A 27,044-nucleotide genomic window follows, 5' to 3' on the forward strand; every position below is an offset into this window, starting at 1 on the left:
ATAGGCTCATTTAGCCACTGGTTATGTCACCCCCCCCCCCCAAAAAAAAAAAATATGAATGAAACCAGACAGGCTGTCTGAAATTTCCTTTGCGGGTAAAAACGAATAACCGCATTGCAATAGCCTTAGGCTCACCGTCAATTTTTCGACAAGTGACGAAAAGGAAAAAGCTGTCCAAATCCTGCACAATAAAGCGGGAAAAATTCAAAGTTATCTTAATGTCGCTTTAACCCCCTATCCGGTAGTTACACATACGCTCACTAGGTGGCGCCAAGGTATTTCACAGTCAGCCAGGGCCCAGGGGTAGTGAGCCAAACGGCGCGTCATAGAGTACCATTATTTTAGGGGGTCATTTGGCGTTCCTTAATGGTATTCCTCGATGAAAATTGAAAGCATACAAGTAACTAGAAAACTCGTGTTTCAATTTCAAAAGAAACAAATAATTGAGTAAACTTTTGAATTAAACTTCAATATTTTCTGTAAAGATTTTAAGTTCTACTAACGATTACACTTCAGTAAGCTATTGAATTATGCAAAATACATTTATTATGTTCATAACTTTGATCCTCTGTGTGTTTAGATTCTTAAGGATTACAATCATGGCTCGAAGATTACTAACAAGAACAGAATTGAGGATGGAAGACCTGCAGGAATATGAGTTTGTTAAAAAGCATCAAGAAAGGAGAAAAAATGGAATGGATAGCTCGAACACATCAGCATTTGGTAGACCAGAGGAATCTATGATTTCAAGTTTTAAACACAATAGAGAAATGATTTATGAAAGGATTGGTTATAACCCAACTCCTAGAAATCCACAATGATCAAGTCAGTTTACATGTTATTACACAAGTTCATTATATTTCATTTCTTTAATTACATGTGTATCGTTTAAGTAGACCACTAAGGAACTTCATTTAAAAAGATTAAAGTTGTAGAAGCTTACTTGAAACAAGCAATTCTGATTCTGATCTGATAAAAAATCTGAAACTGATGCACATAAATATGACAGCTGAGTAATAAGAGTAGAAAACCATTTTTATTATTTGAGATTAATGGATTTGAATGTCTCATTTATTTTACCAATTACATATGAATAGTTAGTAAATTATTCAAAACTATCAATCTATTTATATTTGATGAATCACTTATTCATATTTGTGTACCATAAAACTTAAGAGCGATATAAGAGCATTCGACTTGCGGATTTGTTTCCGACCAACACAGCGTACTGTTCAATTTCCTTCACCTCATCTTCATCCAGTCTCTTCAAAGAACTATAAATACCAAAGGTTGTCGCTTGGCGACGGTAAACAATCCCAACCTATTTAAAGAAATGTTACATTCCTAAGATGAGTAACAATCAGTGATTTGAAAGCTACAGTGACTCACTTTTGATAGAACTTTCTTTTCTTCAGACGAGTCCACATTTTCCAGCAATCGAGAATACTTGTTGCGGTCAAGTTTAAGTACAGCTTCAGCAAATGGCAAAAATGTGTAAGTTTCCGGACACAATAGGAAGGATGGCTTGTACTGACCCTTATAGAACATTTTAGGACAAGAATGAATATAGAAACCCAAGTAATAATAAACGAAGTTAGGGTCAACTTGACCAAGTTGGCGAACAAATGCTATTTCCCTAGCGAGACAAAATAAAATAAAATTTTGTTTCGTATTATTCATGAAAGATGTACTACCTTAATGATGCATAAGTCCCCAAAGATAGAAAGTTGTAATCTGGATCATAAAAGAAGTAAACAGATGACAAGCATGAGGGTAAAATATCGACAACCCCAACAGCAACTAACTCCCCGTCAATCCAATATTGCTGTAAAATTTTGACTTCAAAAATTAATTATACTGAAGCATTGTTATTGAATTATATAGAAAAACCTGATGAAAGCTGCCATATCCAGTTGAACACCCACTTTTTGAGTGTGATTTCTAACAATAACAACACAACAGAATGATATAAAATACTGATAAATGGTAGAATATCAAGAACTACAACCTGTAAAGGAGAATTCACTAAGAACCGTTTAAACTGCTCTAGAGTACATTCCTCCTCTTTGTCGTGGTGAACATGGATTTGATACTTCACATACAATTTGTACTCAATTAATAGTGTGTCCTTCAACCCAGTAGGAGTTGATTCTACTAATTTAATTTTTAACTTCTGTGAAGAATTATGATAATTTTCATCCAAAAATTCTTCTATAGTCTTTGGATTGCATTTTAATATAGTTGTTGAACCTGGCTTTTCTTTACTGAGCTTTGATAAAATTAAGACTTCACTTTTGTTTGGTGGTGAGGCATGGTGCTGCTCATGGGATCTTATCATTGTTAATGATTCTGATGCACAATCATTGTGGTCAGTTATAGAAGACTCTTCAGGTTTGGTGTTGAAATTTGTTTCTTTAGAAAGATAATTTCTTACTTTTTTCAAAACTTTTTTATGAGAGGGATTCATTTGAAAGTCTTTTGCATTGCATCGAATTGTATACTGTGGACAGCATGTATCTTTCATCATTGGTTTATAACAATAATGTCCTGAAGGGTAGATATATTTTAGTTGGAAAATTTAAATGTTTTAAACTTTTAAAATCTTAGTACCACTCCTTCTCCAACCACGGTTAATTAGATTTTCATAATCTTGAATATTCATTGTATGAGCCCACATGCCTTTGCAAAGTCATTGAAATTTAAGTTAGTTAAATTTAAGCTTACAATTATACTTAATATTCTTTACCGTGGCTGAGGTTTGAATTGGAGCCTTTGCAATAACCACACTTGTGTCCCTTGTCATTTCCAAAATATTCAACTATAGAAAAGTTCTCCTTGTCATTCATTTTGTTTACCCCAGTACAGCTCAATTTTCATGTATCAGAAATCTAAATTAAAATAATTTAATTTAATTGGATTTTTTCTTTCCGATTTTTTGTTGTTGTTGTTATACTATGTAACCTAGGAGGTCAATGACAAATATGGCGTACTAGTTTAAAGGGCCGCGCTACTTGCTATACCTCCAGTCAGCTCCATTCACTCGTCACTCCTGTCAGCTCCTGTGTTGGAAAAGTGAAACCAAATTTGCTCACATTTTCTTCAAGTAAAGCCATCTAGTTGTCGAAACAATTAACATAAAAAAATTCGTATTTTTCTCATGGTTTATGATTATTGATGAACCAGAACAAATTACTATTTTTGGGGAGTAGGGAGATGGAAGGCTAATCTAATCAGCTAACCAGAGCTATAGAATAATAGTATTCTATAGCATTCTATACTAGTATTCACTATTCAATACTATATTCTATAGCTCTGGTTAAACCTCCTTTTTTGGCCTATGTTAAGTAGACTTTTTTCATTCTTTCTCATTTCCAATCTCTTGAAAAAAAATGAATTGATTGAAAAATAAAATCAATAAGATCAAGTTTTCGAATTCCAAATTTCCTACTACTGCCGCCAATGGCTCTGCTGCCGCGACGATAATTAGGCCAGACTGCTGACTGCCGGAGTGATGTGGCTTCGTGGAGTTACTGTAGTCTTGAGAACGGGCAACGGGGCCTAATAAATAGAGGAAGGGAAGTGAAATCGTCTTTACTCTTTAGAAAACATTCGGCTTCCGTTAAAAATAAAAAATAACAGCAGTTATTCCTTTTAAATATTGCTGCGCTGTGTCGCCTGTGTGGGCTGTGGACAATTTCCTTGTGTTTTAAATTTAATAAGTTTCCATTATCTACGTGCCATGGAAACTAAAGCCGATCAGATTCTGTCGATCAAAGGTATTTCGTATTCAATATTTAAAATCTAACTTCTCGTCAAACATTTTGTAAACGATTCTGCAATCATTTAATTTTAAGTGATGAGGTTGTCACGTCCAGTTTTTACACAACCTGGGCTTTTCCATCCAGAACCTTGGGATTTGGTCAGCACAATTCTATCCCAAGAAGAAAATAATGTTTTAATAGAAGATGCTGATCAAACTCTGGATAAGACCTTTTCTCCTAAATTTGGATTACTTCTACCTCAAAGCTTTGGGTTTAAAAATGAATCTTAATTGTTTAGAACTAAATTATACTAAATTTGTTTGTTTTCCAGTACTATATACTTAGGTGAAACTTTTCAAAGTTACCTTCGTGTTCAGAATGTGGGCTCTTGCTTGGTTTCAAATATATCCATCAAGGTTTGCAAAGTTTGGTAATTTCATAAACAGTTTTTAGTAAAGATACTTGTAATTTGCAGGCAGATCTCCAGACAGCTGCACAAAGGCTTCCATTAACAAAACGTAATAAAGTGTCAATTAACCAGCTTGAACCTCAGCAATCAACTGATGATATCCTAAGTCATGAAATAACAGAAATTGGAACACACATGTATGTTATCAATATTTATCTTTTTTCATCTTAGTTTTTTTTGTTCTTGATTTGAATTAATTTGCAGTTTAGTTTGTGAAGTATCCTATCAAATTGGTGCAGGTGAACAGATGACATCTTCTCGCTACTACAAATTTCAAGTAAAGATATTTAAATATGTGATATCTACTAAGACTCACATAAAATCTTCCAAAACAGGTTCTTAAACCTCTAGATGTAAAAACTAAGTTCTACAATGCAGAGGTAAGTTCTACTTCCTATACTTGTACTTAGACTACATACTACTGATCAACTTTTCATATTTAATAATTGTAAAAATTACGAGTTTTAACACATAAAACAAAACTATGCGCATAGGGGATTCCATATGAAAGCGACAAAAATCTGTGACGACCATCTCACAGTATATTTGACCGCCACTATATGCTTATTCAATTCGTATTTTTGGAAAAATTAATAATTACCCCGATTAACATATAAAACATATTTGTGGGTCAAGGTGGTTTCAAACTTTTAATCGAATGCGCGGTTCCTTTTTTTTTTTTTGTTGGTTTTTTCCTCGAAATCTTTCCAGTAGAATTCATCAATACGAATTGAATAAGCTTCCGTAATTCATGAGATGGCGCCATAAGTTTTGAAGGTTTCCATTTGGAATCCCTACACTGTAAAGAAAAAACAACCTATATAGAAATATAACTATATATATATTTATCAGTAATTTCCACAATACCGGTTGTGATTTACCCTGCTCAAACTTAATTCATGGACTGGATAAGCGATTTTCTTGATCTTTAATTTGTTTTCCTTTTTTCAACTCAAACAACTCTTCATTCCTTGCATGCGTCCTTTTTTCTACCAAATGATAAATTAACTGCTGCATGTCCATTTTTTTACTTCACTTTGGACGGCTATCGGGATTCACCTTTCACAGGACTATTACGTAAGACTTGTGTTGTTTGTGTCATAGGAGAAATTATAAAGAATTTCTTAATACTTCGTCTTGGTTATCAACTGCTTTTAACCATCTTGTAGTAAAATATCTCAATCGTTTTTAAGGGAGTGGAATCCGAAATTAGAGCTAGTTGTGACATTAACTTGACATTTTTATCAATATAAATTTGTATGGCCTTATGAATATAGCTCAACCACTTATTTCAGCTTCAATTAAATTTAGTCCGACGATGTGTACTTAGAAGCCCAAATTCAAAACACGACTGTCGACCGACCACTTTGCTTAGATAAAGTCACAATGGAACCTTCTACTCTGTTTGAAGGTCTGCAGCCACCATTGAGCTTCTTCATTTAACCGTTTAAGCAATTTTAATTGTTCTCTGAATTAGTTTCATCGCTTAATGAAATATCAACGACCACTGGCACTCCTTGGTCCAATATGCCACAGCTCTTCGGAAAATGTGTAAATGTGGTTCAACCGGGTGAAATCCGCCAATACCTTCACTGTCTAAAGGTAAGAACGTTAAGAAATAGTAATCTTAAATTTCTCCGTTAAATTGGTTATTAATGGCAAATTCATTCTTATTGATCACAGCCAAAGCAGAATGTACGTGATAACCACAGAATGTTGAGAGGAGAGAGCAATATTGGGAAACTTGACTTAATTTGGAGAACTGCTATAGGAGACCGTGGACGATTGCAAACCAGTCAGCTACAACGAATGGTAAAAAAAAAAAAAAAAAAAAAAAAAAAAAAAAAAATGCTGTTTTTAGTTTGAGTAGTTTTGCTAAGTTGGAATGAGAGTTTTGCTTGATTGGAAAGCTTTTTAGTAAATTCGTCAGTCTAAATCTTAAACCGTAAAAATGGTCCCCTTTATTCTTATACAGGTCCCCAATTACGGTGATGTACGCCTGACAATCCAAGAGCTACCTAATCCAGTAAAACTCCATCGGCCAATTAACTTTGTCTGCAAAATAACGAACACCAGGTAAATGGAGCTCTTTGATACATGAGGGAAACTTATCAACTAAATAAATTGGTTCATTTTACAATTCTTTATCATGAACTATACGTTTATTCATAATTTTTAGTGAAAGGCCGGTCGAACTAAGTTTGGTGTTGGAAATCCGTTCAAAACCTACAGTACTTTGGACTGGTGTATCTAATCGGCCACTGAAGAAAATTGATCCTAATCATTCCACGGAAGTTTCCCTGAAACTTGTACCAGTGATGCCAGGCTTGCAGAGTATCTCTGGATTAAAACTTATCGATTTATTTCTCAAAAGAACATATGATTATCCAGATATCGCCCAAATGCTGGTTATCCCTTAACACCAGCGATTCTGTTGTGATTAATTCTGTATCTCATGCTTGTTATATTTTTTACTTTCCTTTTTGTTTCCAAATAAAGTGTATACATTCACGCTTGTACCTTTGGAATATTGGAACTGCCTTTACTTATTATTTTGTTTTAAGAAAACAGAACTGTGCAATAACAGTACACTTTTGTCTCAATGGTAAAAGATTATACTGATGGAAATTTTTTGAACAGATGCGAAGCCAGCCGAACTTCATTTGTCAATAACCAAAATATTATTTAAAAGTCGCGCTTCGCTATGTTTAAGAAACTTCCTAAAAATAGATTGCACTAAATCTTCAAAATAAACGTTACTTCACGTTCAAATAATATTACCGAAATGAAAAAGAAATTTATTTTCAACTTAAACATGAAAATTTAATTAATGAACTTTGTTTGACGCAACGACTGCCCAGCACCGGAAAATGCTTCGAATGTGGATTCCAGAGTTTCTTTTTCCTTCTCATCCTCTTTCTTTACAGCTCGGATGAATTTGAGGTTACCAAACTGGTAGTCAAAATCAGGAACTCCTCTTTGGTATGATGCTTTGATGATCGGCGGCAGTTCCTCGTTTTTTACTTTCCTAATTTTCCCGTCCAATCTAATAATTAAAAATTTTGTTGAAAAGTTCAATAATTTAAATTGTAATTAAAATTAAATTAAATTAGGCTTAATTTACCGAACTCCTTCACCAGCAAAGGCTATGAACCCTTGAACTTCTGGCATGAAACTTGTGGGGTCAAGTGTATCCATGTGTTCTTCTTGTGATTCTTTTGAAACTTTAGTTGGTTCAGAATATCCAACAGGGGGTGCAAATTCAACATTCATATCACACTCAATGATTGAAACTGCATTTCCAGGCTTTGTTTCTAATACTCGTAGTTCATAGATTTTTTCATTGTAGGTTATGGCAACAACATCCCTAATAATGTGAAAGTGTAAGAAAACTAAAGGTCTTACATTATTGAATCTCATCAGTACCCACTGGTAAGGCATGCAAAATTTCTGAGTGCATTTTCAAGAACAGCCTTTGGATTGCTGATGTCTAGAAAGTCCTCTGATTGTGGCTGGAATTTGGAAAAAGTTGCAACAGGCAATGATGCACTTTCTATGTTCAGCAAATCTCCTTCATCCAACAGAAGGTTTTGCATCATCTGCATGAAGCATAATCACACAACAGATTTTCAATTTAAAGATTCAACGCAAGAATTCTAAACTCACCCAATATGGAAGGTATATTTTACCCTCATCAGCAACAAATTCTAATACTCCACAATGAGTGATTTGTCCTGCTCTAGGATTTGTCAATTTAAATAACATTGGGTAGACAATATTGAGCCTTGTCAATTGATCAAGAGCAGAAGGTGGCATTATGACTAATTTATAAGATTTAAAAAAATATAATACAATTCATAAACTAACAGAAAACAACCATATTTTCTTACTCTTTCCGCCTTTTTCGACATCCAATCTTTCCTGACCAGGTAACATGGAGACAGAGTAACACCTACAGATAATTGAATGTGAGAAATTCATGTAAGTGAAATTGATGTGAGGTTTACCTATACTGTGTATTGAACGGACGAGGCATTTCCAGAAATCCAAATCCAAACTAAAATTCATAAAAGTGATGTAAAATTAAGTAAATATTCCAAAAGTTCACAGTTCATCGAGGATTTGATATCTAATGTTTAGGTACTTGATTTGAAAATTACCATTTTGAATTCGACTAATCCCGACAAATTTCACTTGATTTTTCACAAAACGTTTACTAAACTTTTACGAATACACGAGAACACGTAAATTATGTTTGATGTTTTCTATAATCATGGACCATGGCCTACTATAGTCACGGCCCATCATCGTACGCTTCTGTGTGGGACCAATTTTGGGTTCCCTGCCCCTTTCCTGTTGCCATAGTACATAGCCAGAGGGTCGTAAGTATCGGTTTTTGTTCCACATTTCCGCAGATTCTTTCCACCCTTTGGGATTTTTTGGCTTAAGTCGCCATGCCTGTGTGTCTGGCTTGCATCCAGCCATGGTCAGAGTCGATAGAAAGTAATTGAAGGACAGTTTAGTGGGTATAGCGGTGGATTCCCACAAGAGAGGTGTTAGGTTCAAATCTATTCAAGTCACAATCAATTTTTCATAATTTTTTCTTGTTTTTTCTATATTTTTAAAGCGAATTAGATGGAATGCCTAGATTGTGTAAAAAATGCGAGTTTTTTCACATTTTTTAAAACAAAATCTGAATTTGTTTTCTTTGGCAAGGACTTAGAAAAAAAAAGCAAATTCAGATTTTGTTGAAAATAATGTGAAAAAACTCGCATTTTTTACACAATCTAGGCATTCCATCTAATTCGCTTTAAAAATAAAGAAAAAACAAGGAAAAATAATGAAAAATTGATTAATACTTGCATAGATTTGAACCTAATACCACTCTAGTGGGAATCTACCGCTATAACCACTAGTCTATCAATCGCTTACTTTTATTCGACTCTGACCATAGAACTATCCAAGCCAGACACAGAATCTGCGGAAATGTGGAACAAAAACCGATACTTACGACCCTCTGGCTATGTACTATGGCAACAGGAAAGGGGCAGGGAACCCAAAATTGGTCCCAAACAGAAGCGTACGATGATGGGCCGTGACTATAGTAGGCCATGTCATGGACAGACTACTGATACCATAGACTACGGAGTAAAGACAACACTGAACCACAGACTACGAAGTAAAGTAAATCGGCTCCATAAGCATGAGAGGAATCGTCTGAAGCGATGCGCGTGCTTGCCGTTAGGGGTCAGGTCGTCCGAACCTGGAAGGTAATCAACTAATCATTCTTTTTTCCATGGTGTATTCAGAGTCATTAAGGGGGAGGTCAGTCAGTTCCATAAGAAAATTTAACCTGGGGCCGCGAGTCAGTATTTCCGAGCTCCCCTCTTTTCCCATCCTCCTACTTTTGAATTGCTACGAAAAAATCCTGCCATCTAGCGCTAAAGATGTGAAGAGATGGAAAGAGTCGATTGAAACGTCTATAAAATTGTCAGCTACCTGCGTTAGCAAGGTACCCGAAGGGATGTTTTTGATTTTTTTTCCATTAAAAAAAAATCAAAATAGTATATGACCTATAAAAGATTGGAAAATTATTATATTAAATCTACAATTAGGTTTTTTTAATTAAAACTTAGTTCAAATTAAAATACCTAGTGCTATGCTACACCTTAGTCTCTGAATTTCTAATTCAAACAAAGTCAACACGCACAATAATACTGCGTCACTGCTTGTCAACAATTAGATGGATAAATCGTATTGTCTATTAGCAACACGAATTAAGTTATGGTTTTTTTACCCGGAAGTTTTCTTCATCTTGTGTGGTGCCGTGGTCGGCCTGCAGGTTTTGTCAACGACTTTTCCTCTTTTTCCATGACGATCGATTAGAAATTGTGATTTGTTCATTAACGTCGGTAGTCACTGATTTTTTTCCCGATTACTACTAGGACGGTGGCATCAGGAGTAGCAGATGCAATAAGGATTAGGTCTATGCCTTGTTTTTTGACACGAGATGTTTTTTCTTCTGACACCTCGCTCACCAATTGAACTGCTTGTTTCCTTTTGGTATGTTGTTACTTTTTAGTTGTCTTCCACCAGTTTGCTGGGAGCAGCATTGCCTTAGTTCCGTTTTACTAAAGTCTGCACAACCTCGAACAAATAAATTCTTCGGTCAAGTCTAAATAAAAATAACAGAATTATTAGAAAGGCACTTATGGATATTTGTGGCGGAAAAATCCTAAAATTCTACATATACTAAAATCCCCTAAACCTAAATCAAGGATCGGACACGAACGAAAAGACCTAACGTCAGGGTATCACTATGACTATATTCATGCTTAATATTCATAACTCATATACACACTAGAAATGGTTGCCACCTGTTTCGGCACTTTTTTTCGGCACTTCGATTTCGTCGTTTTCGGCACCGCATTGCATTCTGCAACACACACCACCAAAAATGGTCAAGTTCTGAACTATGGTTCATGGGGAAAAAACACAACACAATAGTCCTGTTTTCTTGATGACAAATGGCAAACGGTAAAGAATTTGAATTGCCTAACTAATGGCGCAAACGAAATCCATGCGTAGTTCTCTAATCTCTATGCAGACTATAATACTAATCATCTTTCCAAAATAGAAGTGGCGCTTTTTACGTTTACACGCATCCTCCAACATTGGCCCTCTTTTTTGTATTTTGGCTTGATCAGCCATCTAGTGGGCAATCGAGTACTTGATTAGCCATCTAGTGGGCAATCGAGTACTAAACCCACCCATACCAGAAAAAAAAAACGTGAATAGAAACCCTTCGGGTAACAGTATATTTATTAAAAATTTTCGAAGATTGCGTCATAACGGTGATGCTATAGTCATCTGGTGGTGATGCTGGTTGTTGCGTCATCAAAGATTGCGTCATCACGGCGATGACATCTGGTGATGATTTGTTTGGGCATGGTTGGGCATGTTCCATAAAAGCTTTTGGGGAGGAGCCTGTGTTGACACAGACACAGGCTCCTCCCCCAAAATGTCCGTGACAGACACAGGCTCCTCCCACAAAAGCTTGTTCTTTTATTATAGATAGATAAGTACCAAACAATGTGCAATCTATATATATTATATATCTATATATATAAAGATTTCCCACGATAAAATCTATTACGGGCAGATGATTAAGCTACAGAAAAGCGAATAGCAAAACAGTCCGACTTTACGCTAGACAAAAGTTCCCCGGATTTGAACGGGGCTCAGGTTACTCGTCGGACTTAGAAAACTTTCAAAGTTCATAGCTCATAGTTCACCCAATTGTCCACCAGGCTGCGCTGATCATAGGCGACCACTGGATTCAGCCGAGATAGCTGATTCCAACCTTAAGTTCCCCCACCTGACTAATACACCATGGTTCTTCCGTTTCCCTACTGTTTACGTGCTTCACTCACACGTATTTTTGGGTATATGTAATCAAGGGTATGAAGAGGTGGTTCCCAATGGCAGTGTTAAATTTCCCATGAGAGGATTCGACGGAAAGCTACTTTTTTAGTTTTTTACTAACGACTTTTACATGGAGGCATAGGGAGGTCTCTCCGACGGTGGCGCCATCTAGGCTCTCGCGGCATATGGACATCCCGAGAGACCTTTCAGTAAAAAAGCGGACAACCCATTATGGTAAATTTAACATGGAGACTGGAAACCATCTCTCCATGCCCATGGCCTCCACAACAGTGTTGTAAGATGGAATATTTCATTTTTTTAAAAGAAATCGCGAAACACTGTTGTGAGGGCCCTACCAGCAACCACGCGCATCGCTTCAGGAGTTTTTTTTCGCGACCGAAACCACAGAGAATTGGCCCGAGAGAAGAAAGGGGAGAAGAGGAAAGTATGGGTCCCCCTTTTTTCATAATTTCCTTTCCTCCTTTTCTTCCCTCGGGGCTCGGGCCCATTCTCTGTGGATTCGGTCGCGAAAAAAGTAAACAATAGGGGAAAACATTTTTTGTTTAATACAAGGAATGTGATCTGGAGACACAAATTGCTACACATACTAACCAATATACGTAGCTACCTTCAAGCTACCTTCAATCTAAGATTTCTAGCTAGAAAAAAAAACTAAAACTATCCTAAAATTCCCAATGTGGAATTTAAAAATTTTAGTCTGAAAATTTCTAGCTAAATACCCCTAACTTCGTAGCTATTTCTAGTGCGGAAATAGCTAAAAGTTTCGTACGGGTCACTAAAAAACAATCTTCGCTCACGCAAGTTTAACTTTCACATATCGGTACGCATTAATGTACGGCCCCACGAACGCTTATTCGAGCCCATGCACAACTTATTTGATCTACCCGAAGCGCTAACCATTACACCCAAGGATTGTAAAATAAAACGTATTAAAATAAATTTTGTTTCACCAAAATTTTAAACCCACGGAGTGTAAAACAAAACGTATGAAAATAAATTTTCTTTCACTAAATTCTAGGACAATATAAATATTTCTTCGCGGAAATGTCTACATTCAACTCTTAATTCCCTGTGGTTTTCTCGTATACATCCATTAGTAAATGACACAAAAAAAAACAAAATATCAAATTGAATAAGACATTTTTACATAAAAATAAACCCCGAGTGGCGGGAAATTTTGATATGCCGCTGCAATTATTCTTAACGCTGTATATCAATGCAGCGGCTTGTCAAAATTCTTTTTTTTGTGTTCTTTGTCTTTCAAAATTTGGGCGGGGGGAGAAAACAGTCAACCAAGAATACCAAAGAAATAATGTTGACATGCCGCTGCAATTATATTCAGTGTCAAGAATAATTGCAGCGGTTTTAGAAATATTTCCCGCCACCGGGGTAGGTCAGACATTTATGGAGACGGGTGTACCTTGCCGACACCTTAAGCAGAGCGCCGGACCCTCGGGAATATTCAGGTGATCAGTCTCAGTATCATGATGAACATGTCCACGCTGTCCTCAGTTATGTTATCCCGGAGCCAACGATTCAAGAAAAGTACACTCAAGCCACGGAAGCTGATTCGACTTTACAGTTGATCGTCGGACTCGTTAACAAAGGCTGGCTGGAGCACAAGCGTGATTGTCCGGTTCCGGCGAAGCCGTATTGGTCCGAACGGGCAAATTTGTCGACGGCCTGCGGCCTACTTCTTCAAGGGCAGCAAGTGGTTGTACCATACAGCCTTCAACGTGAAATTCTAGCCAGCGTCCATGACGGACACTTCGGTGAAACCAAGTCTTTGGAAAAAGCAAAATCCGCCGTCTTCTGGCCGGGATACGTGGAGCAGATTCGCAATCTTGTCGCTGGATGCAGTATTTGTCAGAAGAGAAGAAACAACAATCCGGAACGGCAGTATTATCCGGCAGAAGTCCCGGAACACCCCTTTCAAAAAGTAGCAACGGATTTCTTCCAGCTTGCTGGAAAACATTATCTTTGACAGTCGATTATTTTAGCAAGTGGCCGTGTGTGGTCGAAATGTCGTCGACTACCAGCTCTGCCACCATTCAAGAGTTGGAGAAAATTTTCTCTGATTTCGGCGTCCCGGAAACTCTAATGTCTGATGACGAGCCGCAGTTTGGCAGTGCCGAGTTTCGTGTGTTTTCCCGCCAGCTGCAGTTCTCCAACGTAACGTAAAGCCCGTTTTATCCTGGATGCAACGGATTCGTTGAACGGTCGGTTCAGACCGTCAAATCGTCGTTTATAAAAGCAATTGAGAGCGGCCGCTCTCTTCAAGCCGCAGTCCGTGCTATTCGCTCCACTCCAGTTGGTGGTGGCCTCCCGTCTCCGTCCTTCCTGCTTCAGTCTCGTCATTTGCGGGGTAGTCTGCCTTTTGTGCCTGCCGCACTCAAGCATCAGAGTATCAACAGTGGTGCAGTAGAGGAACTTTTAAAACGCCGACAGGATAAAATGCTGCATCAGTCGTCCGCCGTTTCCAAACTATATCCGGTTTTATCAGTTGGTCAACGTGTTCGTGTTCGCGTCGGAAAAAAATGGATTTCTGGTGTAGTAAAGATAGTGTGTCAAGAGCCGGATTCCTACGTCGTCAGCACCAGTGATGGAAGGGAGTTTCGCCGGAATCGCAGGGCGATCAACGTTTGCCGTAGTCAGCAAAGCGAATGTCCAGCAACTCCTCCCACAGTTAACCAGCGGGCCCCTGCAGCAGAGCCCAGCAGAAGACCAAGAGCTTCGTTCGTCCCTCTCCCTGTCTAATTCAGCTGCTAATTCAGCAGTATACGTTCGCGCTCCGTTGGTGGTTCCTGTTCCCGGTCCGGCGACAAGCAACGTGGTGGCACCCGTCTTCTCTTTACCGCCAACTCCCCCAGCGGTGTATGCGCCTGCTGATCCGATCAGTCAGGACGTTTTCCCCTGCATTAACAGGAAATTGTTGAGTTTGAATAAAAAGAGTTTACATGTTGCTGAATTAACTTTATTCCACACACTAGGTTCTGACTTATAGTCACACGTAAGGCAATACAATTTACCATTATTACACTCTCATTACACACGATTATTCACAGTACCTTAGTGACAGGAGAGATAGAGAGAGAAGAAGCTAGTGGCGAGCTTGACAGAAACGAGGAGGGGATTGGGGTGGATGCTAAACAGCATCTCAACTGACGGGTGTGGGTTTTGCCGCTCAACACTCTCCCTCAAAACAAACAAACGGAAGATGGATTTATTCAAAAAGGGGTCGAGATTTTGCTACTCAATCGGTGAGTTTTCTCACTCCAATTCTGTAGCGCAGTTTGGTGAACCTAGGGCCAGGAAGGGGTTTGGTCAGTATGTCCGCGAGTTGGTCTTCAGTGGGTATGTACTTTATTTCAATTTTACCTTCGTTGACCTTCTGGCGTGTGTAGTGGTATCTGACGAGGATGTGTTTTGTGCGCTGGTGGTATTCAGGGTTGTAGGACAGCCGTACTGCGCTTTGATTGTCGCACATAATTGGAATCTTTAGTTGCTCGACGCCGGTGAAATCTTCTTGAAGTCGGCATAGGAAGACGATGGATTTTGTGCCTTCGCACAGGGCAATGTACTCGGATTCTGTGGTCGATTGTGCGATATCGGGCTGTTTCTTGCTGAACCACGCCACAGGGCCACTATGCAGAAAAAAGATTCCTCCAGAGGTTGAACGGCAGTCATCTCGATCGCCGGCGAAGTTAGCGTCGGTGTATCCGACGAGTCCACTTTGGCTTCCACCTAGCCAGATTCCATAGTCCTTGGTGCCGACGAGGTAGGAGAAGATTTGAGACACAGCGTTCCAGTGGGACTGATTTGGGTTCTGGCAATATTTCGATACCTGTCCGACGGCGTATGCAATGTCCGGTCTAGTCATCAGTGCGACGTAGAGGAGGGCGCCGACTGCTTCACGGTAGGGGTACGGAAAGGCAGTCTTCTCTCCCTCGTCCTTTGAGACGTTGTCTGATGCGAGATGGACACTTGGGTCAGCCGGGATCAACTTCGGAGGAAGGTCCGACATTTTGAAACGTTTACACAGTTTCTCAACCATGTGTGATTGGGACAGGAAAATCCTCCTCGTTGCGCGGTCGCGGTGGATGTTCAAGCCAACATAGCGAGTTGGTGGTACCGAACTGATCGTGAAATTGTTGCCCATGTGCGTTGCGATGTCTACGAGAACTTCCTTTCTGGTACTTGCGACAAAACTGTCGTCGACGTGAGTTATGACTATAGTTAACTCATCTCCAGTTCGCCGGATGTATATGCACCGATCTCCATCACAGCTTTCTAGTCCAAATTTGTGCATTACATTGTCGTTTTCTTTAAAAAATAGAAGAGGGGCTTGTCTGAGTCCGTAGAGGGATTTTTCAAGTAGACAAACATCGTTCTCCCTTCCTTTCACGACGAAACCTTCTGGTTGCTTCATATAGATGATCTTGTCTAGTTTTGCGTATAGGAACGCGGTCTTGATGTCGAATTGTGCAACTTCCATGTTCCGGAAGGCGATCTCGGTGAGGGCTGCTTTAATTGATTCGTGGTGCGGTACTGGAGAATAGAGTTGGTCGTAGTCTCTCCCTGGTTGTTGTGCACAGCCGACTGCTACTAGTCTTCCTTTGTATCTTTCTTGGATGTTGTCATACGCGGGCTTGACTTTACCAATCCATTTACAGTTCAATGGGGTGCATCCTGGGGGAGGGGTAACTAGTCTCCAGTTTTTGTTTTCAATTAGGGAGTTGTACTCTTCCTCGAAGGCTTTCATCCACTTCTCCACTTGATCGGATTTGAGTGCCTCCTTGTAGCTTTGGGGCTCGAATGATTCGGTGAACAGCGCTGAGAAATGACCATTTTTGAACTCGTTGATTGTTGCAGTGAGGCCAAGTGATCTTCGGAATTCTTCATACCTGGCGGTGTATTTGTGCGGACGAGTCGTTCGACGGAGGTTTTCGGCATCGTTGCGTTGTGGAGTAGTCGGTTGGGGCTCAGGAGCTGTAGCAGGAGGTTCTTGGGGCAAACCGTGCTCTGTATTTTCGTCTACTGGTGCAGTGTCTTCTTGAGGTGGATCTTGTTGGTGGAGATCTTCTTCCATCGGTTCTGTGTCCGGATTTTCTGACACGTGCAGCTCTTTCTCAGCGGGAGTGTTCAATTGACTATTGCATTCCTATAATGTTTGTATAATAGAGAGGCCAAAAGAAAAAAAAATGAACGGTTTAAAACAATCGGTAAAAAGGAAAAAAGATTTTGTACCGTTGGTAAACCGAGAATTTTCGATGCTAGTAGATTTGGATTAATTAAATTGTGTTGAGACTGCCTTGTTGCGTGAGGATCGGAGTCCTCTTTAAAGTCGCTGATGAGTAAATTTTCGTCAAACGTAACGTCGCGGCTTAGGATTATTTTTCTCGTGACTGGATCCCACATCCTCCATCCTTTGGTTTCTTCGCCGTATCCAACTAGCCAGCACGGAATACCTTTTGGATCTAGCTTTCTGTGTTTGGCTTTGGGGATGAGTGGGTATCCACGGCAACCGATGATGCGGAGGTGACTGATGTCCGGCTTCTGGTCAAAGAATAGCTCGTGCGGCGTTTTTGATGACGAATTGGATGATGATGAACAGGACAGAGTGCGATTCAGGACATAGACAGCACTTCTCAAAAACTCTCCCCACAGTTCTAGGATTGAGTGGTCAACTTTCTTGAATAGATTTGTGAATTTGTTCGTTCTCATATGCATCATGCTTCGGGCAGATTCCATCGCTGTGCGATTAAGGCGCTCGGAGACTCCATTCTGCTGAGGGGTGTAAGGGTTGGTGATCTGGTGCACAATCCCTTCTGAAGCGAAGAAATCGTTGATGGCGTCGTTATCGTATTCTTTTCCACCGTCTGTCCTGACGATTTTTACGTTTCGATCGGTGGCTCGTTTGACGAATGCAATAAATTTCATGAGAAGTTTAGTAGCGTCGGATTTCTTCTTCATGCAAACGACAGATGTCCAGTTTGAGAAGTCGTCCTTGAACACGACGTAATAGGTCTCGTTGTTGGGAGTTGGAACCGGTACTTCTCCTATGTCAGAGTGGATGATGTGGCCAACGCCGGTTGATTTTGTTGTGCTGGAGCAGAATGGCGTTCTACATGATTTTCCGAATATACATCCTTCACAGGGGGTATGTTTGGTGCTGGGGTCAAGATTGAGGCCGGTGACGGCATTGTATCTTGACATTTTGAGAATAGCTGCATTGTTCAGGTGGGCTAACCGTTGGTGGATGAGTGACAGCGGGAGAAGACGATTCGACCTTGTGGCGACGGTGGCTGTTGAACAGTCTTCAGAGGAGTTTGTGGCAGTTACATTAAGGTGGTATAATGATTTTCCAAGTCTCTTCCCAGACATGACTTCAATGCCGTTCTTCACGAAAGTTGCTCCATCTTTTGCAAAATGGGCTTCGATACCGTGATCAGTTGCAATGCCAACCGAAAAAAGGTTAGTTCCCAGGTCTGGGACAAAAAGGACTTCATGTAGTGTGCCGGCTTTGCTTTCTCCATTGATATAGGAGACTATCGGAACGGTCCCGACACCAAGGGCCTTTACTTGCACGCCGCCGATTCCGTTTACGGTCCAGGAGTCAGAGATTTCTTCAAATGAGGTGAAGTAGGAGCGTTGGTTTGTCATGTGGTGTGATGCACCTGTGTCGGCGTACCAGTAGCTAGGCTTTCGAGCGAGAAAACAAACGGAGGATAGGGCTGCAAACGACTCCTTTGAGTTGTCGTTGTTGTCGTCATGTTTGGAGTCGCGGTTTCGGTCAAATTTGTTGCCTCTGGATTCTCTCCTCTCGTCATTTTTCCTTTCCCAGCAGTTGGTGGCTTTGTGGTTGGTCCTACCACAGATGAAACAGCCTCGGTCTCTATTTCCGCTCTTTCCTCCTCGGTGGTTCTCGCGGTAGTTGCGTTGGTTTGGTCGGTTGTCTCGATGACGGCTTGATTGACCTCGATAATCATCACGGTAGTTTTGTCTGTTGTCTCGATAGTTGGAGTTGTTGTTACGTGGGTTGTAGTCTCGTTTCGGGTCTTTGCTGTGGGCGGCATTGGCTACTGCCTCTTTCTGCACTCTGTTCGGGTGAGATGCGAAGAACGCAACATCAACGGGGTCGGCCTGACCGTTTTTGAGTGATTTCGATCTAAGTTCTTCAGTGACTGTTGTGTCTGCGTTAAGATCTTTATTAAGACAGCACAACTAAGTTAAACAACGAAGATTACACACAAGGTAAGATACGATGCGGACACGAAGGGAGAACCTTAACGCGAGGAGTCGCGAGCCCGAATGCCCACCTATCATCTCTCTCTCTAGCCCTTCGCTGCCACGACCGTCGCGACATCTCCCGTACATGGAGAATGTCATCGATACACAACAGTGACCAATCTGGCAGTTAAGTTTACCAGATTCCTCTCGGCCGATGGAACGCTGTCCCACACTGACAGGAAATGCCTGAAACTTGGCGGCAACGTTTGTAGGATTCTCACAATCAGTGCCTGTTCGGATATGTGGCATTCTATGCTGTTCAATTCGTCTGCCATCATTTTTAGTCTGTTTATGTGTGCCATAACAGAGTGATCTAGGAAAGAAAATAGTTAACCCCGATACTGGGTTGATGCTGCTTGATTGTGTCTCATTACCAGGATCCATTTTGTACAGCTGAAACTTTCCGAGCAGGAAATCAGCATTTGCTATGGCCACTTGAGCATGCTGTAGTATGAGCCTGTTCCACATCTCGTTAGAGCTGCCTGATCCTTCGAGTGCAACTTGGAAAGACGGTTCGATGTTGTAGAAAATGATTCCTTGTGCGCTAATGTCCTTGTCTATCCATGTGTGGATTTCATTCTGGTTGGTTATCACAGTGACATTCACTCTTTCTACCTCCATTTCTTGACATACCTGAAAATAGAGAGACAGAAAAGATCGTATGATCATATTGTTCGGCTGTCTGCAAGTTACATTAGGCATGTTCGCACACAAATCATAAATTCCTTTCGTACACACTTGATCGGTTACCTGTGAGTCTAGAGTCACAGTCCGTGTAGACAATCAACAATCAACAATTTCTCGTGCACATTCAATCAGTTACCTGTGATTTGTGATCACAGTCCATGTGCAGACTCAAAAGTTTCTCGTACACATTCAATCAGTTACCTGTGATTTGTGATCACAGTCCATGTGTAGACTCAAAAGTTTCTTGTACACATTCAATCAGTTACCTGTGATTTGGAATCACAGTCCATGTGTAGGCTCAAAAATTTTCTCGTACACATTCAATCAGTTACCTGTGATTTGGAATCACAGTCCATGTGTAGACTCAAAAATTTCTCGTGTTCACATGTGGTTCACAGACCAAGAGAAAAAGTTCTAGTTGAAACATCTTATGTAATTACCTCATTTGGTTTCCTGTCGTAACCCAGGACTATCCCATCCAGTTTCTTTTGCTTCAGTTTCAGCATGACTGCAAATTTCCATTGCGGAAAATTCACTCCATTGAATTTTGTGAAATCACGTTTTCCCTCGGAATTCTCTGCCATTTTTGTATTTAATTGTGTGGGCGTCAGCTGGGCCCATAACCTGTTGAGTTTGAATAAAAAGAGTTTACATGTTGCTGAATTAACTTTATTCCACACACTAGGTTCTGACTTATAGTCACACGTAAGGCAATACAATTTACCATTATTACACTCTCATTACACACGATTATTCACAGTACCTTAGTGACAGGAGAGATAGAGAGAGAAGAAGCTAGTGGCGAGCTTGACAGAAACGAGGAGGGAATTGGGGTGGATGCTAAACAGCATCTCAACTGTTGGGTGTGGGTTTTGCCGCTCAACATCCCCTGCATTACCAGGAAATCACGCAAGCCTAGAGAGTGGCCGTCATTCTCACGCTCGAGCGCAAGGTTGGCTGCGAAGAACAGGCGGAGTGTTTCGCACAGCCCAGCCAGGTCGTTGGCAAGTAATCCGACTTCAACGCTCAATCCCGCCCAGCTAGCAACGGTTCCTCCTTCGGAAGATCCCAGCAACCCCCTGGACCCTGTTCAAGATACTCAAGAGGCGGTGGTTCCAGCTAACAACGACTAACCTAGTTCGTTTTACTGTTCTCGTTTGTGTTGTAGCCTCAGAACTCTTGTTTGTTTGTTTTTGTGTTCTCCTTTTCATTCTTACTTCGGTTTCACTTCCTTATCTTTGCAATGCCCATCTCTTTGGTTGTGTTAAAAAGGAAAGATGTTGTATCTTGTCGTATTGGGCAGAGCCCCTAGCGGTAATGAGCCGTAGTTCAATACAGAGAGGCTCAGCCTCAGTTGCACACAGACAGGCTAGTGAATAACACTTAGAATGAGTCAATCATCGGTGTGTCGCAGCGTACATGACGTTTCAAGTGCTCAGCTCTATAGCACGAGAATGGATTTCTTTCCCAGAAAATTAAAATATGGTACATATGAAATAATTATATGGTTTCTCATTCCAATCTCATTGACTTTAATTTATAGGTATGTCTTGAGTTCTCATAATTTGCTGGTTTTCGTGGTATAATTGGTGCAATTGATGAATGTCATATAAAAATAGCAAGGCCATGGGTTGACGAAAAAATCTATGTTAACCGTAAAAATTTTCATTCCATCAACGTACAGGTTAGTCCAACGCTTTTGAAAAAAAAAATTCGGAAACCACGCTACATTTCAAATTATTATTTAGGCTATTTGTGATGCAAATGGTAGGGCGTTAAGCGTCTATGCAAAGAAACCCGGAAGCACTAATGATGCAGCAATGTTTGATGAAAGTATAATTGGTCAACGGTTAGCAAGTGGAGATTTTTCTCCTTTTCATTTAATCAGGGACAGTGGCTATGCTTGTACGCCTTTTTTACTTACACAATATGCAGCGCCGAGCAATGAACCAGAACGAATATTTAACGTTGCTCACAAAAAGTCTAGGTGTGTAATCGAACGGTTTTTTGGTATGGTAAAGCGTAGGTTTCCGGCTCTTTTCTTTGGAATACGCATGCAACCCAAACGTGCTTGTCGTGTGATAATGGCATGCTTCATCCTTCACAATATAGCCCCATCACGAAGACAACCAGATTTCGACGACGATATAGCAGTGAATCATTTTGAGGAACAAGATTATGACAATCAACCAGATAGACAAGAAAATTTGGCTCAAGCAGCTCTACGTCTACGAAGACAAGGTTTAGAAAAGCGAAATCGAATGACATTGAATGATTTCACTCGTTAAATAAATTTCTTTCAAATTTGTATCGCACATGTTGATGAAACAGAATCAAACGAATCTTGTAACATAGCTTTTTCAAATTAATTGAGACGGATTGTTCATCATTTCTAAAAGGTCTACAAGAATGTCTTTTTCGGCATTAATTGGTTTTCCTATAAGCTGTCTTACTGCAATGACAGAGTGCAGCAAAAAAAACGTTCGCGCATCAACCTCTTAGCAACAGAAACGTTTGATTTTTCAGCATGTGCTCTTTTGGCGATATTGACAATATCACGAAGAGCTAAAGGATTTTTATTTAAAGAGTCTCCATTTGTCGTAGAACATGAAGTTACTGCAACTAGTGGAATATCTTTTTCAACCGGTGCCAAAGTTGCTTGAGAGCGTTTCGCAAACACGATATTTTCAGAACTCTGATCTGTTGTTTTAGTAGACAATACCGGAGTTGATGTGCGTTTGGGAAGCAAAGCTACCACTCGGGATGTGGATGGTACACCGTCAGCAAAGTCAACGTTACTAAATGTTTGATATGAAGATGATTGGTTTGATTGGCTATCACCAAACTCAAATGTAGATAAGTCGTCTTCCTCGTTTTCAAGAAAAGACGATTGAACCGTTTTAGCCCTGTGAATAAATATGGAATTAGTGTATGGCTAATAAGAAAGGAATATTATGGCTTACAAGACTGTACAACTAGAGGCATTCATTGTATGGAGAGAAGCACTAGAGGCACTATTACTAATACGTAGAGTATCATTAGCGTTTTCCATCACGTCTGTCTCTACTCCGCCCTAATTAATAAATTTCATTGAAATAATGTTATTTGTGGAATGATTTTTTTATATAATATATGGATATGCTGTTTCCCGGCAAAGCTGCGCTACTTCTCCCCAAATCATGTTGACAATCTTCTCGTTCAAAGGTTTCATTGGGAAAACTTTTCCTTTTCCTATTAATCATAATATTTTTTTTTATTATAAAAATGTTTTCAAATGGCACATAAATGAAATAGTATAATACCGGTTTGCTCTACAGAGTTCTTTTGTTCTTTTAGATTTTTTCTTGCATCTGACGACAAATTATTCCATTTTTTCTTGGTTTCTTCCCTATCACGGGGATGCTGGCTTGGAAATTGCTGATTAATTGTAGCCACAATCTCAGTCTCCCAATGCTGTTGTTTGATTTTGTTCGTAACAGTACTTTATTGTGCACCAAATATTATATCCTTATGGGAAAAACAAATGTCATTGAGTCAAAAATATTTTCAATAGAATCATTGTTAATCACACTGAAACGAGATGCAATTCTCGTTCGAACTATGGGACTCAAAAACTATAAGAAACGGTAAAATATAAACACAATAATACCTTTCGTCCGATGAGCTCGTTAACTAAAATTTCTGTTTCACTACTACTCCATGTAGCCGATGCGTTACGTAACATTATTATCAATTAATCCGTTCAATGAAGAAAAATCGAATGAAAAACTAGAAGAATTTTCGTAAACAAAATTCACTTGTTACTTTGGTCTGCTATTCGGAACTCCTTGTTTGCTTGTATAACGACGTTTTTCATTGGCTTATACAAATTGAAATAAGCTCCTCCCTACAGAAGTCTAAGTCGACTTTTGCTACCTAGTACTTAACTAAGTAAAGGCAAAAATTAAAAAAAAAATAATACTTTGTTAAGTATAAAATTTTCTAACTTTAACTTAAAACTTAAACTTGACTTTAAGCCACAGTTAGAATTCCACCCCTAAGCATCAAGATTGATTTTTGGAACTATGTTTTCAGCACTTAGGGGAGACTGGAGTAAGACGGGACGGTTTTCGTTTGCCCCCTATATCTCCCAAACTAATCATATAATTTCTTTAAAATTTTGTTTTTATGTATTCCTTATTTTAATGTACCCCCATATTTTTTTATAATTTAATAATGAACCATTTCCCCATAAAAAAACTTTAAAGCTTACTCAGATTTATGGGAGGAGCCTATTTTGGGGGGTAAGTGAGGACACTGGGGTGGGTGGTGAGGGACGTCCTCCGTTTTCGCCTTAAAAATTCATTAATAAAATTGAAAAAAATTGAAAAAAGGTTCCACTGCATAGACTCTTTGAGTTTATAAATGTTTCAATTTGATTATTGTGTTAATGAACCTTTTTTCTTACATAAACAAAAACCCTCATGGAGCAGTAGGATATCCTGCGTTGCAAGTTCAGGAAATCAAGCATCTTTAAAATGCTGTACGCTGATTGGCCCGTAACTGTCCCAAAATTGTCAAAAACAGCTGTCCCGATTTCCCGGTTTAGACACTTTTTTTTTAAGTTAATACTGTCTAAACTAATTGATCTAAAATTCTAATTTTTGTTCCTTACGACCAAGAAATGATTTATCTTCATTTCCATATTAAATTTACATGCCGTTAGCAATTATTTGGTTCTATAAACATAAAATGGCGGAGACAAAAATAAGTAAAAAAACCGTTTTTTTAGTTTTGTCAATAACTCATACATTTATTGACAAAACTCAACAAAATTGCATGCCAAAGTAGAATATACGTATTGAAATAACATACTAAAATTTGTCTTAATTTTATTAATATCTACTATTTTTCCCCCAACTGTCCCTTTTGACCCGGTGTCCCGGTATACTCCAGTCTCCCCTATAGTCAAAGACCCACCAAGCCCCTCAAGAAGTGAACATCTTAAATGGACGCCAACTTTCTGTAACCAAACTAACACAACCATCAATAATTGGTTTCTCGTCAATTTTAACTTTCACGGAATGATCAATTTTCCTTTTTTCTTGAGGTGGCCTAGATGATGCAGCTTCCTGACGCAACAAAACGATACTTTTCTTTTTTTGCACCAACAACTCATAACCTTCTTTATGAAATCGTTTAACATGAACAGTTAGGTTCCCCACATGACTACCCTTGAAAATTGTTGCTTAATTTAGGCAAGATCCAAGAAAACACTTACTTTGATTAGTGGTAACGTCAAAACCAAAATGTTTCAAAACTGGATCCGGCTCTCTAACCAGTTTAGGGGAATAAGTCTGACTGAAAGAAAAAACAACTGAGACAAAACTAAACGGTGGGCTAGGAAAAAAAATTGTATGAAAAATGACAGAAAATAAGAATCGAGGCGTATTCAGCAGTGGGTAGCATCGCTTTGAAAAAAGAGAAAAAAACTGTTTTTTTTGTTTCAATTTCTTTTGTAGTCCAACATTCGCCTTTTAAATATCATTCTTTTAAGTTGAAAGTCTTTTTCTATTTTTTTAAGAAAAAAAACAAAGCCTCTATACGGTATATACTACTGCTTAAAAAAAAATTGGAGTGAAGTGTTAGTTCAGTCACGGTCATACAAAACCACCCACTTAATTTAAAGCGCGTCTTTTTTCTTTTTCTTTCGACAAAGCTAAAGAAATACGTGATCAGGTCAAAAAGGATGTGAAAAATCGATTAGTGTCTATTAAAATGGATTGTGCAACCCGTTTGGACCGAGCTCTGTTGGGTATAAATCTTCAGTTTAACCAAAAAGGGAAAATTCAGCTCTATACTCTTGCCATTATTGAGGTCAAGAAAAGTCACACAGCGGTCAACTTTGAACAAATTTTGCTGGACGTTTTCTGTGTCTTTGGTATTAAATTATGGCAGGTGTATAGCATAACAACCGACAACGGTGCAAATATGTTAAAAGTCTGTCGTATTCTAGCTCAAACAGAGTCAACAGGTGATGACGAAGAAGAAGAAACTGATATTGCTGATCGCTTAAACGAAGAAAAATTAATACGCCGAATGGAAGAGGGACAAAATGCATGAGAGAGGAGAGGAGAGCATGGAAGTGCAAACTTTGTTGCAAGGTGTACGGTGTGCTGATCACACTCTTCAACTCGCCATTCTTGACGCATTGGACGAGCCAGGCCCATTGCTAAAGCAAGAGTTGTTTACAAGGTCTTAAGGAGCCAAACGTTCATGGCAGCAATTAGGCTTGCCGGGCAAAAAAAGCCAATAATCAACTGCCTCACTCGCTGGTGTTCAACATGTTTGATGCTAGAAAGGCTGATTGAGTTAAAAGAATTTATTTCTGAACTAACAAAAGACGGAAAAAACCCCAGTCTCAAGCTTACAGGACAAGATTGGTCAATAATTGAGGATATTGTCAAGACTTTCAAACCGGCTCGTATATTGACAAATGTTTTGCAATCGGAGCAACTCACAATCGGTGATTTTTATGGGGCGTGGCTTAAAATGTCAACTAGAAATTTCAAAATTCAGCTCAACTTTTGCTAAAAACTTGCTCAAGCACATGAAAAAAAGGTTGCCCGTCCTTTTAAAGAGTGAAGTTGTTTTAGCGGCTCTGTATCTTTATCCAAAGGTATAAATATTATTTCATTTTCATTGCCCGTTTTTTTAACAACAACGATCCTCCAGCTAATAAACCCTTGTTACTACAACCCGTGCAGCCCAATGAAAATGAAGAAGGGTTAACAAATGACGAACTTCAAGATATACTGGTTAAAAAAGAGGCAGAGCGTCGTGAAAAGACCAATTCAAATGCAGACGAAGCCGCAATTTAGAAAATGATTCAGGACTTCGTGAAATACAAATTGATTGACCGCTCGACTGATGTATTAAAATACTAGGAGGACAATCACTTGTTACGACATCAGTTAGTTATACGTATTAGCAAAGCTTATTATTTTAAAATGTTCTATAAAATTTTTTACAAACATAACGCGTAATATTTTAGATTGCCCTTGCAGTGCCTTGAGCACAGGTAAGCGTCGAGAGACTGTTTTCTGGACTGAAATTTATTTTATCGGTCTATCGCTCGAACTTAACTGAATCAATTCTTGAAGATATTTTAGTCGTTAGAGCAAACGCTTTATTCATGGCCTAATTGCATGATTTTTTTTTGTTACTGTGTTTTAAAATTTACAACAGTACTGAAAAAACAGTGAAGCGCGGCCTGTGGCCTGCGGCTTAAATACAATGTCTCTATCTTTAAAAACCAGCAAGGTCAAAAACAAAAAAATATGAATTTTCTTTCATACAGCGGCTCTTGCCGCTAATATTTTTCAAAGTTTTTTTTCAAATTTTTTTAAACA

The 27,044-nt window shown here is 39.2% G+C and overlaps 3 protein-coding genes and 2 long non-coding RNA genes across 11 annotated transcripts; 2 read left to right on the forward strand and 3 right to left on the reverse strand.

The window, feature by feature from the left end:
• Window positions 1-276: 276 nt before the first annotated feature.
• LOC124191595 lies at window positions 277-1,118 on the forward strand. Of its 2 annotated transcripts, XR_006873492.1 has the most exons (3): window positions 302-515; window positions 581-825; window positions 897-1,118. It is a non-coding gene; the product is annotated as an uncharacterized LOC124191595 (long non-coding RNA). The 2 variants fall into 2 exon arrangements; XR_006873491.1 differs by lacking the exon at window positions 897-1,118 and having other exon boundaries at window positions 277-515; window positions 581-859.
• LOC124191592 (arginyl-tRNA--protein transferase 1-like) lies at window positions 1,054-3,065 on the reverse strand. Of its 4 annotated transcripts, none has more exons than XM_046584898.1 (8): window positions 2,991-3,065; window positions 2,747-2,888; window positions 2,611-2,679; window positions 2,009-2,547; window positions 1,891-1,941; window positions 1,695-1,825; window positions 1,390-1,636; window positions 1,054-1,321 (listed from the first exon to the last, which is right to left on the reverse strand). In XM_046584898.1, the coding sequence occupies exons 2-8, from the start codon at window positions 2,844-2,846 to the stop codon at window positions 1,172-1,174; spliced, it is 1,287 nt and encodes a 428-aa protein (XP_046440854.1). In that variant the 5' UTR covers window positions 2,847-2,888; window positions 2,991-3,065; the 3' UTR covers window positions 1,054-1,171. The 4 variants fall into 4 exon arrangements, with proteins under 4 accessions (XP_046440854.1, XP_046440852.1, XP_046440853.1 ...); XM_046584896.1 differs by having other exon boundaries at window positions 2,962-3,059; XM_046584897.1 differs by having other exon boundaries at window positions 2,954-3,059.
• A 430-nt stretch (window positions 3,066-3,495) lies between these two features.
• Window positions 3,496-6,749, forward strand: LOC124191593 (trafficking protein particle complex subunit 13-like). 2 transcript variants are annotated; one of them, XM_046584900.1, is made up of 12 exons: window positions 3,504-3,776; window positions 3,855-4,032; window positions 4,093-4,177; window positions 4,237-4,367; window positions 4,435-4,507; window positions 4,566-4,610; window positions 5,299-5,307; window positions 5,542-5,641; window positions 5,708-5,832; window positions 5,914-6,042; window positions 6,206-6,306; window positions 6,410-6,749. In XM_046584900.1, the coding sequence occupies exons 1-12, from the start codon at window positions 3,740-3,742 to the stop codon at window positions 6,648-6,650; spliced, it is 1,254 nt and encodes a 417-aa protein (XP_046440856.1). In that variant the 5' UTR covers window positions 3,504-3,739; the 3' UTR covers window positions 6,651-6,749. The 2 variants fall into 2 exon arrangements, with proteins under 2 accessions (XP_046440857.1, XP_046440856.1); XM_046584901.1 differs by lacking the exon at window positions 5,299-5,307 and having other exon boundaries at window positions 3,496-3,776.
• Window positions 6,750-7,007: 258 nt separating this feature from the next.
• LOC124191594 (ubiquitin fusion degradation protein 1 homolog) lies at window positions 7,008-10,769 on the reverse strand. 2 transcript variants are annotated; one of them, XM_046584903.1, is made up of 8 exons: window positions 10,608-10,769; window positions 10,028-10,405; window positions 8,238-8,287; window positions 8,121-8,182; window positions 7,897-8,051; window positions 7,657-7,829; window positions 7,355-7,597; window positions 7,008-7,276 (listed from the first exon to the last, which is right to left on the reverse strand). In XM_046584903.1, the coding sequence occupies exons 3-8, from the start codon at window positions 8,264-8,266 to the stop codon at window positions 7,054-7,056; spliced, it is 885 nt and encodes a 294-aa protein (XP_046440859.1). In that variant the 5' UTR covers window positions 8,267-8,287; window positions 10,028-10,405; window positions 10,608-10,769; the 3' UTR covers window positions 7,008-7,053. The 2 variants fall into 2 exon arrangements, with proteins under 2 accessions (XP_046440859.1, XP_046440858.1); XM_046584902.1 differs by lacking the exons at window positions 10,028-10,405; window positions 10,608-10,769 and adding an exon at window positions 8,391-8,509.
• Window positions 10,770-22,418: 11,649 nt separating this feature from the next.
• Window positions 22,419-23,235, reverse strand: LOC124191597. The gene is made up of 3 exons (XR_006873493.1): window positions 22,956-23,235; window positions 22,617-22,884; window positions 22,419-22,559 (listed from the first exon to the last, which is right to left on the reverse strand). It is a non-coding gene; the product is annotated as an uncharacterized LOC124191597 (long non-coding RNA).
• Between the last annotated feature and the right edge of the window lie 3,809 nt (window positions 23,236-27,044).

Source organism: Daphnia pulex, chromosome 3 (assembly GCF_021134715.1).
Source record: "Daphnia pulex isolate KAP4 chromosome 3, ASM2113471v1".
Lineage (NCBI taxonomy): Eukaryota > Metazoa > Arthropoda > Branchiopoda > Diplostraca > Daphniidae > Daphnia > Daphnia pulex.